We start from the raw sequence: 12,500 nt of genomic DNA on the forward strand, positions 1-12,500 counted from the left end.
TGTGAGTCTGTGTGTGTTTTGTTACGCAAACTCCGCGGCTTTGACACATTCCGTAGAACGAGTCTGACTTCATGGCAAGAAAGAGATAAGTGGAACAGAGACCTTCTGTTGCTTTAAACATCTGTGAAACACACACACAAACACACACAAACACACACACACACACACACACACACACACACACACACACACACACACACACACACACACTGTAGTCAGGGGCGCCGCTAGGGATTTTGGGCCCCATGAAAAGAATCTTTACAGAGCCCCCAACACAGCGGCAACATTTTTTGATGCTATTTTACACACAATTATGCATTTTAATGGTATTTTTCACTATCATTACCATATTTGTGAAAGAAGAACAGCATGACAGTTGACATGTACAGTAGGGGAAGAACTGAGCACTCTGAATACAATGGAATTCATTTTGAGTCATTTATTTGCTGCACCACTGATTCTTAAATTGGAAATAAACTCTTCCATGAAAAAATAGCAATTATAATCAGTGGAGAGAAAAAAATCTCAGCAAAAACAAAAACGCCATCAGAATACAAAATGGCCATATATGATTTCTCATCATTTAAGTAGAACTTAATATATGAAAGAATGGCAAATATATATATAATATAACGTTGCCGACTGAGTCAAGCTTCCTTTTGCAACCTTTCAATCACTGGTCCTTGCTCAACTCTTCTCACCAAAAGCCCAACGCCGAGCCTTCTCATGTGCAAAATCACTTATCAGGTCTTTGAAGTCCAGCTTTCTAGCCAACTGACTCTCAATTGACAGCATGGCAAGACTGCAAAGTCTTTCCTGAGACATTGTGGACCTCAAATAGTTTTTTATCATTTTTAGTTTACTGAACGCTCTCTCACCACCAGCAACAGTAACTGGCAGGGTGCAAAATATGCGCAAGGCGATGCACACTTCTCCAAAGATGCTTTGCAGCTGCAGCTTACAAATTGCATTCAGGAGTTCAAGAGGGGACAGGTTAGGGGGGAAGTTGGCTGCATATACACTGTTTAGGTGTCTTACTTGATTTTCAAAATCAGGAGTAAGATCACTAGAATACTTTGTGATCAGTGGTTGGCACACAGAAGAGATTTTGCCCTCACTAATCTGCCCAACTTTCAGAACAGCAGAAAACTCGTTGACAATATGTGCAATGCCCCGGAGCCTAGTGTCCAAGTCACTGATGATACTGTCCATGGCTGTATAAAACACAGTGTTCCGAAACACTGTTTCTGAACTCTCCTGAGTTGTCTCCTCTTCAGCGGTTTCATCAGGGAATCTCCGCCTTTTCTTCTGGCGGCTGGACTCCTTGCTTAACTGAGGTGTAACATTAATTTCCCCAGCTATCAACTTTGCCTCAGCTAGGAGAGTGTCCCATGCATCTCTTAGAGACTGCATCTCTTCTGTCAAGTCTCTGATATTGGCTGCTTCTATGTCAAGTGATATTTTTCCTGACTGGAGAATAACATTCCTGTTGTCAATACTTTGCAGTACCTTCAGCCAGACAGTGAGAAGAACAACAGCATCAAATGACATGAAGTATTTCCTCAAACCATTAGCTTCTGATCTTGCTTCACTGGTGAGACTGCATGTCATAACTATGCTATCAAGGGATTTGAGGACAGAAGGTAGGTGCTTTGCCACAGGGTTAACAGCCTCAATCCTTGCACTCCAGCGGGTATCAGATAGGTGATGCAATGAGCAACCTGTTTGCTCTTTATAGATGGCCCAATGCTCTGGGCTGCCACTTACAAATGTGTACAGGCGATTTATGCAGCCGAAAAATGTGGATACCTCTGGGCTTGACTGTGCAGCATGCACACCAACAAGATTTAATGTGTGGGAGGCACATGGTGAATAAGTAGCCAGCTTGTTTTTCTTCAGTATTTGAGCTTGGACTCCCTTTATTTTCCCTGACATGTTAGCCCCGTTGTCATAGCCCTGCCCTCTGCAATCACCGATGTCTATCCCATGGTCACGAAGAACTGCATCAATCATCTCTGCGATCTCACTCCCCGTCTTTTTGAGAAAATCCCTGAATTCAAGGAACCTCTCCGTAATTTCCCACTCATCTTTTTCTTTGTCATATTTAACATACCGTAGTAGCACCACATTTTGCTCCGTATGGGAAATGTCTGGTGTGGCATCACAGATGACAGCATAATATATGGCATCCTCCCGTTCCTGCAGAATTCTTTTCAGAACTCGTCGTCCACATAAGTTGATAAACTCATTCTGACTGTCAGAGCTAAGATAATGTGTTAGCCTGGTTCCTTTTCCTTCTTTTAGTTTTTGTTTGTTGTCCCTGATTTTTTTAAAGTGCTCTTTCAGCAGAGGATCATAATGTGACAAGAGCTCCAGTGTGCCTAGGAAATTGCCATTATGAATGTCATCTAGGTCTTTGGTTTTGCCCCTGAAAGGCAGGTTTCTTGAGGCCAAGTGTAGAGTCTCTCCAAGATGGCTCTATTTTTCTCTATTTCTGTTTGCAACTCCTTATTTAACAGAGAATCCACACCTCTATCTTTCATTACAGATCCTTGCAGATTTTTCCATCTTAAGTAGCAATCTCTATGTGCCTCACTCCTCTCATGGACTGGGAATTTATTGTACATTCGACGCCACTTCACATCACACATTTTATACCCATTTTGACTAGTCAGTGCACTAGTGGAAGGCTTTTTCTGTACATGGGAGAAAAGCACACATGGTATGCAATAAAGTGAATTATTACTTTGACTAAAAGTCAGCCAGTCTCTGTTTACCTTTTCTCTTTTATTTGCTGCCTTTGTATAATTCAGGTAGTCAGGGAATGGCTTCCCCTTTGAATCACATGGCATTTCTACTTCTTTCTCTCTCATGGCCAATTTCCTTACTATCTTCTCCCTATCCTGATCAGTTAAAGCTGCTGGCCAGAAACCAGGGTCATCAGTCAAATGATATTCTTCCCTTTCAAAGACCTGAACATCAGCTTGTTGTTCTTCCTGCCTCTCTGTTGTCTTTCTGGCTCTTTCTGTATTCAGTCCATCCTCCTCTGAATTCCTTTCAACTTCTTCGCCCTCACTCTCTGTCGCCTGTGTTTCTGCACTCTCACTGTCATCTGTACCCTCTTCCATCTCTTCCTCCACTTCCTCCACATCCCTCCCTGACAAACCAGAAGAGGGTCCTGGACCTGGCTCTGTAGAGTGTACATGACATACATTAATTATATAGGATTTCCTATAATATAACTATTTGTAATAGCATAGTCACCAACATGTAAACTTCTCTGATTGGACTGAGAGCAGTCACCCCAGTCTGCTGCACACACCACAGATGTTCTCCTCTGTTCTTACTGCACGTCTTCTATTTCATTTTTTAAAAGGGTTTATGCTTTTTAAACCATTAAAATTGTTCAAAATGCCTTTTATTTAATTCATTTTAATTAATGAATTACCTTCATCTTTGTATTGTTTTGAGACTGTAGTAAAATGTATTATATTTTGTATTATATTATGTATTATTATTATTGTTATTATTATTATTATTTCAACACACACAGCTGCTCACCTCCTTCCTCATGTGGGGGCACTGGGGCTGATTCAGGGGCAGGGGGAGTTGGGGGCTGACAGACAGCTGCTGCAGCTTCTGGTGCACTTGACTCTGTTCAGAATGAGGCATCATTTTGACAGAGGGGAGATCAACTATTATTGAATAAGAACAGCTTGATAAATGTTTGACTGGATTGATTATTTAACTAATATAGCAGTAAAATGTAAAAATCCTGAGTTTTCTTGAGCTAACATGGTGAGAAAAGTGAGCTAGCTTATAGACCACAGACAGGGACAAAGTTAATATCCATAACTTTCCACCACAACAAACCCACCTTTTTTTTGGAAATACTGGGTGACATATTGTCGACCCTTCAACTCCTTCTCCTCTCTTAATTTATTTTCCTTTCTTTTTTGGCTGCCTGATTTTTGAGGCATACTGCTGTCTCCTCCGCTTTGCCCGCTGTGGCGCTGTCTGTGACAAAACGCCGGTGCGCTACCGGCTGCAGCTGATCCAGTCGGACTGAACCATTTTACGTAAATAGAGGGGGGGAAGGGGGGGCCCTGCAGGGGTTGATGCTTCCAAAACAAATAAAGGAATTGTTACCAGGACATGGAAAATAAAACATGTGTGATTATATGTTAGTTAATAACTTAGTGTCATTATTTTTTCTGTATTATAATTTCATCATCATTAGGGGCCTCTCTGGGCCCCCCTCCATCATGGGCCCCTAGAATCCGTCTCCTTTACCCCCCCTTTTCGGCGCCCCTGACTGTAGTTATCTATAGGAAGAATTGTGTGGTTATGTTTTCAGTGACTGTATATAAAGAGGATCAGTGACTGTATATAAAGAGGATCAGTGACTGTATATAAAGATGATCAGTGACTGTATATAAAGAACATTAGTGACTGTATATAAAGGTGATTAGTGACTGTATATAAAGATGATCAGTGACTGTATATAAAGATGATCAGTGACTGTATATAAAGATGATCAGTGACTGTATATAAAGATGATCAGTGACTGTATATAAAGAACATTAGTGACTGTATATAAAGGTGATTAGTGACTGTATATAAAGATGATCAGTGACTGTATATAAAGATGATTAGTGACTGTATATAAAGATGATCAGTGACTGTATATAAAGAGGATCAGTGACTGTATATAAAGATGATCAGTGACTGTATATAAAGATGATCAGTGACTGTATATAAAGAACATTAGTGACTGTATATAAAGGTGATTAGTGACTGTATATAAAGATGATCAGTGACTGTATATAAAGATAATCAGTGACTGTATATAAAGATGATTAGTGACTGTATATAAAGATGATCAGTGACTGTATATAAAGATGATCAGTGACTGTATATAAAGAACATTAGTGACTGTATATAAAGGTGATTAGTGACTGTATATAAAGATGATCAGTGACTGTATATAAAGATGATCAGTGACTGTATATAAAGAGGATCAGTGACTGTATATAAAGATGATCAGTGACTGTATATAAAGAGGATCAGTGACTGTATATAAAGAGGATCAGTGACTGTATATAAAGATGATCAGTGACTGTTTATAAAGATGATCAGTGACTGTATATAAAGAGGATCAGTGACTGTATATAAAGAGGATCAGTGACTGTATATAAAGATGATCAGTGTCTGTATATAAAGAGAATCAGTGACTGTATATAAAGAGGATCAGTGACTGTATATAAAGAGGATCAGTGACTGTATATAAAGATGATCAGTGACTGTATATAAAGATGATCAGTGACTGTATATAAAGAACATTAGTGACTGTATATAAAGGTGATTAGTGACTGTATATAAAGATGATCAGTGACTGTATATAAAGATAATCAGTGACTGTATATAAAGATGATTAGTGACTGTATATAAAGATGATCAGTGACTGTATATAAAGAACATTAGTGACTGTATATAAAGGTGATTAGTGACTGTATATAAAGATGATCAGTGACTGTATATAAAGATGATCAGTGACTGTATATAAAGAGGATCAGTGACTGTATATAAAGATGATCAGTGACTGTATATAAAGAGGATCAGTGACTGTATATAAAGAGGATCAGTGACTGTATATAAAGATGATCAGTGACTGTATATAAAGATGATCAGTGACTGTTTATAAAGATGATCAGTGACTGTATATAAAGAGGATCAGTGACTGTATATAAAGAGGATCAGTGACTGTATATAAAGATGATCAGTGTCTGTATATAAAGAGGATCAGTGACTGTTTATAAAGATGATCAGTGACTGTATATAAAGAACACCAGTGACTGTATATAAAGATGATCAGTGACTGTATATAAAGAGGATCAGTGACTGTATATAAAGATGATCAGTGACTGTATATAAAGATGATCAGTGACTGTATATAAAGAGGATCAGTGACTGTATATAAAGAGGATCAGTGACTGTATATAAAGAGGATCAGTGACTGTATATGAATATGATCACTGACTGTATATAAAGACAGTAATGCTAATACATTAGCATTATAAGCGTATTCAGTTCATATAGTGAAAACACAAGTGAGCAGTTTCTTTCCTTGATATTTTTTTTAATATAAAGTTGAACATCTTTCCTCAGATAAGCTCCACCCCTCTTTGTTCTGACAACATCCACCAATGGGCTGAGGGTGTGGGCGGGGCCAGCCTGAGTTCTAAGATGCTATTGGAGGAGAGGCTCATCAAGCGGTCTCAGCAGAAGAAGAGGACCTCGCCTCTGAACTACAAGGAGAGGCTGTTCGTCCTCACCAGGACCAGACTGACCTACTACGATGGGAAAGCTCAGGTCTCTGGATTCATGTTGACATTCACTTTCTGTTCAGGTGTTAAAATGTGCTTCTTCTTCTTAAAGGAAAAGTACAACATTGTGGAAAATGTGCTAACTTGACGAAACCGCAATACCAAACTTTGAGTAGATTAGCTTATGTTAGCATGATACAGTTAGCCTGGATCTGTGCAGATGTCACTGCTCCTGGTAATAATCTGTAATCAACCAATGAAATGTCTTATTGTGAAAGTCTGCTCTTAATAAAGACAGAGATTAAAATCTGCTGTTGACGTTTCTGTCGACAGAAGAAGTTCAGAAGAGGCTCGATCGAGCTGAGTCGGGTCCGATGTGTGGAGATCGTCAAGAACGGAGGAAGAATCATTCCCTGTCAGAACAAATACCCATTTCAGGTATCACATATTTTAATTATTACATATTATATTATATATCAATTCTGCTGATTCACAGAGACCATGTGACGAATTATAGAACTGTGATTGGTCCTGAGTTTTCCTCGCACTTTGTTCCGAGTGAATCAAGACTGAGGTTCTGATCATATCTTCCAGGGTAACATCGTTTATTATCACGAGAACAAAAGGACTGAATCTGGACCAGCGAGTGTTTAGTGATATGAATATTTGATTCTCACAAATGTCCAGGGAACGATTTGTTGCATGAGGTGACTAGCTTAGCTTAGCACAAAGAGTGGAAACAGGGGGACCCAGCTAGCCTGGCTGGTTATTGCTGACTCTGTTTTCACAGGGATCAGAACTCAGAACTCGACTCAGTCACTGGTTTGAGTCTCTGCAGCTTTATAGACCAGATTAAATGACTGGTTAATATGAAATCTACAGGGTCAAGAATGAATGATCCTTGAATATAAATCAATGCAACATTATAATTGAAATAGAAGCATTTTAAAAAGGAAGGTGTTCAACATGTTAATTGTACTTATATTTCAATGTGTGTGTTTTTGTCTAGGTGGTGTATGACACCAACACACTTTATGTGTTCGCTCCGAGTCACGACAGCAGAAGCACCTGGGTCCAGAGCCTGAAGGAGGGTCAGACTCTTCTCTAATGTTCTCATGTTCTGCAGATCACACGTCTGTCGAGAGCTGCTGCAAACATCCCTCACATTTCAAACCACAGATCTGAAACCGGGTTTCACACAGCCTGTGGTTTCCGCTGGCCTCTACCCGGTGGACATGAAGCTTTTAAGATGTGACTCTAAACTCGGTCATACATGATGCCCCTTGTATTGGTTGTTAATCACCTTTTTAATGTAATAGATTGAAATATAAACTAATGTAAGAGTTCAATGCTTCGCTCGCTTCAGGAACATTTCAACACCTGGGACTTGAACCTGCTCAACTTAAGAACTAACAACCAGTTCTGTCCGGTCTTTTATTACGGGGGGGAGGGTTAGGGTTAGGGTGAGGGTTAGGTGGTGGGGGGGTTGAGGTCTCTGGTCCACCCAGAGTGGAGCTGCAAGATGTTATCACAGCGCATCATTTACACAAACAACCTGATATCATCCACCCAAAGTTCACTGTCCCAGAGGAACCTGGTGCTGGAGTCGCACACAACTAACACAAAACATCATTATTATCATAGACAGTTCTATAAAATGTTTTCTCTTGTCATATGTGCTAGACCTGGACATATTACAGATGTTGTTCATGTGCATCTGTTCGAAATAAACGTGTGTGTGTGTTTGTGTGTGTGTGTGTGTGTGTGTGTGCAGAAATAAAAGACAACCCAGAGGTCTTGCCCAAGTTTCACCCCCAGTTCTGGGAGGAGGGGGCGTGGCTCTGTTGTCGTCAGGCAGAGAAACAGGCCCCGGGCTGCGAGGAGTACAATCTGTTTGGAGACAGTAAGAAACTCATGTGTTTTACTGTAGTTGTGAGGACCCTGACACACAGTGTTAGAAGACCAGCATCACGACAGTCCTACTTGTCCTTTCAGGATATTTCTTGAAGCGTAGAATCTGAAACACGTGATTCAACAAGAAAAACGTATAATCAGCAATATGAACAAGAGGTCAAAGGTCACAGTCGCATAGTGGGAGACCAACAGGAAATGATGAAACTTTGTTTCTGTTCCTGTTTTCTAGTTTCCAGAAAACCTTTACCCCCCATTCCTGGAAAGGAACGGAAAGATGGGAGGGTAAGCACACACACACACACACACACACACACACACACACACACACACACACACACACACACACACACACACACACACACACACACACACACACACACACACACACACACACACCATTATGATAAATATAACAATCAACACGGAATCGAACGTTGGCCACTCCTCTCTCCCAGCAGCAACCTCCCCGACCCCCGACCCCTGTCGGTGATGATGATGAGGATGATGAGGATGAGGATGAGGAGGATGAGGAAGAGGAAGAGGTGGTCGTGGCTCTGTATGACTTCCCTGCCACCGAACCACACGACCTGAGTCTGGTCAAAGAAGGCGAGTACGTCATCCTGGAGAAGAGCGACGTGAACTGGTACAAAGCACGAAACCAGTTCGGGTGAGTGGGTTCTCCTCCGGCAGCGTAATGAGCCATAACAACCGTGTGACACCATGTACGAGGGTTTGAAACTGAGAGGAGCGGCTGATCAGAGACGTGACAACACTGTGTGTGTGTGTGTGTGTCTCACAGTGAAGAAGGCTACATCCCCAGTAACTACGTCACAGTGAAAGAATCAGGGAACCTGGTGCAGTTTGTGTGAGTCACTGTCTTCAGGTGGTTTGAGGTTCGAGAGCTGATCTGATGTCAGCAGATCTTCAGAGACATGTCGTAAACAAGATGTTTGTGTTTGTTCCAGTTGGTTCAGTAAACAAGTCAACAGGAACAAGGCTGAGGAGCTGCTGAGGAAGGAGGTGTGTCTGTCTGTGTGTGTGTCTGTGTATCTCTCTGTGTGTGTGTGTGTGTATCTCTCTGTGTGACCTTGAGCCTTGGTCTAAGTCTCTGTGTCGCCCCCTGCAGGACAAAGAAGGAGCCTTCATGGTGAGAGACTCCAGCACTGAAGGAACCTTCACCGTGTCTCTGTTCACCAAGTCCACCGCAGGGTACCGCCTTGTTCCCTAAAGACACCAAGCTGTGAAACATTCAACATCCTGGTCCTGGTTCTAACGCTGTGTGTGTGTGTGTGTGTGTGTGTGTGTGTGTGTGTGTGTGTGTGTGTGTGTGTGTGTGTGTGTGTGTGTGTGTGTGTGTGCAGGGAGGGAGGAGCGGTGATAAAACATTACCACATCAAGGAGACGCAGGATTCGCCTCCTCAGTTTTACTTGGCAGAGAAACACTTGTTCAGCTCCATCCCTGAACTGATCGAGTACCACAAACACAACGCAGCAGGTAAACAACACAACAACAGGAAGTAAACAACAAGCCTCATCTAGATGCTGGACGTCTCGGTGGACACGTGACTCAATGGAAGTTGATCTCTAAAAGTCAATGTTACAAAGTTTAAATCTGGAAGTGGACAGATACAGAAAGTTACGGTTTGTATTTTTTTCATTTTCTCTTGAATCTGATCCCGGGTCAGGTCAGCGTGTCTGATGGAAACAGACCAGTAGCTTCAGGGGACAGCTCCCTTCATCGGAGCTTTGACGTGTCTTCATCCTGTCGTCCTCTGTCTCAGGTCTCGTAGCACGGTTGAGGTATCCTGTTGGAAGACAGGACAGATCTGCTCCGTCCACGGCCGGCTTCAGCTACGGTGAGTCAGACAGCTGCGTCTTCTAAACAGAGACGGTGGACAACACAGGTCTTCACTGTCCTCTCTCGCCCCCCCTCAGAGAAGTGGGAGATTGACCCCGGTGAGCTGACCTTCATGAAGGAGCTGGGCAGCGGCCAGTTTGGACTGGTGAGGCTGGGCAAGTGGAGGGGGCAGCACAAAGTGGCCATCAAGGCCATCAGAGAGGGCGCCATGCTGGAGGAGGACTTCATCGAGGAGGCCAAGGTCATGATGTAAGGAAGGAGGAGACGAGGGAGCAGAATAAACGAGGGTTATGAAAAAGTGGAAGACGTGTTTGTCCACAGCTTGTTGGTCTTTCCAGGAGACTGTCCCACCCCAAACTGGTGCAGCTGTACGGGGTGTGCAGTCAGCACACACCCATCTACATCGTCAGTGAGTTCATGGAGCAGGGCTGTCTCCTCAACGTCCTCCGCCAGCGGCAGGGCAGCTTCAGCCGGGCCTCCCTGCTGAGCATCTGCCTGGACGTCAGCGAGGGCATGGAGCACCTGGAGGCCCACGGCTTCCTCCACCGAGATCTGGTAACATCATGTGTTCACGTGGTTCCACCAAAACAACCTGGACCTCAGATCTGTTCACTGTTATTTCTATATGTTGAGAAACCAACAGTTCCCACGATGAGCAGCAGCTCTGATCAGGACGAGATGTTGTGATGCTTTCAGCTGGAAAAGGGTTTTGTGTCCTTTCTCAAGTTGTGTTGCAGCAGTTAGTCAAGTGAGGGACAGACTTTTCCTCAGGGGACAATGTCTCCATGTCACATCTGCTCATTTGTTCCACTTCTCCTGTCGAGAACCTTCAACCTGCTGCTTTTCCTTTCCAGGTCATTGAGCTTCTCCATTCTTCTCCAGACACGAGGAGATCAGCCCAGAGAAGCTCAGAGATGATTCTTCATGTTCTTTATTTCTTCTGTTCCCTCCCTCTCCTCTGCAGGCGGCCAGGAACTGTCTGGTGAACGACGCTCTGGTGGTGAAGGTGTCAGACTTCGGCATGGCCAGGTTTGATTCCTACACGTTCACAGTCCATCCTCTTTAGATCTAACCCACACCACTGATTTACCAGTGTGATGTGTTGAAGGTACGTGTTGGACAACCAGTACACCAGCTCGTCAGGGGCCAAGTTCCCAGTGAAGTGGTGTCCTCCTGAGGTCTTTAACTTCTGCAGATACAGCAGCATGTCGGACGTCTGGTCCTTCGGTGAGGACTCGGGGATCTGGACGATCCTCATCAAGTAGAATCAGTGAAGATTGTGAGAGCAGCAGGTTGTTGGGTCCAAACGATTGTGTGTTTGTGTTGCCAGGCGTGTTGATGTGGGAGGTCTTCACAGAGGGGCGTGTTCCATTTGAACGCCATCAGAACCATGAGGTGGTTACCTTGGTCACCCGCGGTCACCGCCTTTACAGACCAAAAATGGCCACGCCCACCATCTATGACATCATGCAGCTGTGCTGGCGCCAGGTGAGAACCAAGAGAAACTGTTAGAGCGCCCCCTCTGGTGGAACCCTTTCTTTCTTTCTTGATCGACACAGCTTCATATGAGCTGATCCCAGTGCTGCAGGAGAACTGCTGTTCTTCATCCGTTCACACGTTCTAATGGAAAACACGAGGTGACACAGGAAGTAAACAGGAAGTGATCATGTTGGTTTGTCTTCTTCCTGCAGAGCGCGGTGGAGCGTCCATTGTTCTCTCAGCTCTACACGATGATCTCTGACGCTCTGGAAGCCGACGTCCCTCCAGCAAACTGACTCGTCCATGAGCTGCTCCATGGTCCTGTCTCTGAACATCTCACAGCTCTGAACATCTCCACCAGCTGACCTCGTCCATCATCTGCTGCATGGTCCTGTCTCTGAACATCTCCACCAGCTGACCTCGTCCATCATCTGCTCCATGGTCCCGTCTCTGAACATCTCCACCAGCTGACCTCGTCCATCATCTGCTCCATGGTCCTGTCTCTGAACATCTCACAGCTCTGAACATCTCCACCAGCTGACCTCGTCCATCAGCAGCTCCATGGTCCTGTCTCTGAACATCTCACAGCTCTGAACATCTCCACTGAGGTTCATGAAGCAAACTGCTGCTCCGCTCAGACGTGAACTTCACACCTGCCTCTGAAGGAGGAAACCTGTCGACCTCGTGGTTTCCTCTGATCCTGTTGATGACTAAAGAAGATCAGTTTCAAAGAACCATTTGAATCTGACTCAGGAAACAGACTTTTACAGTATCATCTGTTTTCATGTCATTAACATCCTGTAAATTCATATTCAAATGCAAGAGAAGAAATAAATGATGTCTCAAAGCTTCCATATCATGAAAAACAGTGTGTGTGAGTTTGTATGTGTGAGTGTGTGTGTGTGAGTGTGTGAGAGTGTGAG

General features: G+C 43.5%; 1 protein-coding gene across 7 annotated transcripts in view; it reads left to right on the plus strand.

Annotated features, from left to right (window-relative positions):
* The window catches only part of tec (tec protein tyrosine kinase), a 12,733-nt gene extending 290 nt beyond the window's left edge, over positions 1-12,443 (plus strand). The window contains exons 2-20 of one of the 7 annotated variants that reach the window (XR_008334033.1): positions 6,169-6,372; positions 6,660-6,764; positions 7,336-7,417; positions 8,101-8,229; positions 8,470-8,522; positions 8,696-8,907; positions 9,040-9,105; positions 9,206-9,260; positions 9,367-9,449; positions 9,602-9,735; positions 10,022-10,096; positions 10,176-10,347; positions 10,437-10,653; positions 11,063-11,127; positions 11,207-11,325; positions 11,429-11,586; positions 11,790-11,891; positions 11,962-11,996; positions 12,050-12,443. Coding sequence is in view for 4 of the 7 variants with exons in the window: in XM_053416628.1 (XP_053272603.1) it covers positions 6,247-6,372; positions 6,660-6,764; positions 7,336-7,417; positions 8,101-8,229; positions 8,470-8,522; positions 8,696-8,907; positions 9,040-9,105; positions 9,206-9,260; positions 9,367-9,449; positions 9,602-9,735; positions 10,022-10,096; positions 10,176-10,347; positions 10,437-10,653; positions 11,063-11,127; positions 11,207-11,325; positions 11,429-11,586; positions 11,790-11,873 (1,935 nt within the window). In the remaining 3 variants the exon portion in view is untranslated. Of the gene's footprint in view, positions 1-6,168; positions 6,373-6,659; positions 6,765-7,335; positions 7,418-8,100; positions 8,230-8,469; positions 8,523-8,695; positions 8,908-9,039; positions 9,106-9,205; positions 9,261-9,366; positions 9,450-9,601; positions 9,736-10,021; positions 10,097-10,175; positions 10,348-10,436; positions 10,654-11,062; positions 11,128-11,206; positions 11,326-11,428; positions 11,587-11,789 lie in introns of all 7 variants that reach the window. The other 6 variants (XR_008334031.1, XR_008334032.1, XM_053416628.1 and 3 more) reach the window with 6 other exon arrangements.
* The last annotated feature ends 57 nt before the right edge of the window (positions 12,444-12,500 follow it).

This window comes from Pleuronectes platessa, chromosome 23 (assembly GCF_947347685.1).
Source record: "Pleuronectes platessa chromosome 23, fPlePla1.1, whole genome shotgun sequence".
In the NCBI taxonomy this organism is placed as follows: domain Eukaryota; kingdom Metazoa; phylum Chordata; class Actinopteri; order Pleuronectiformes; family Pleuronectidae; genus Pleuronectes; species Pleuronectes platessa.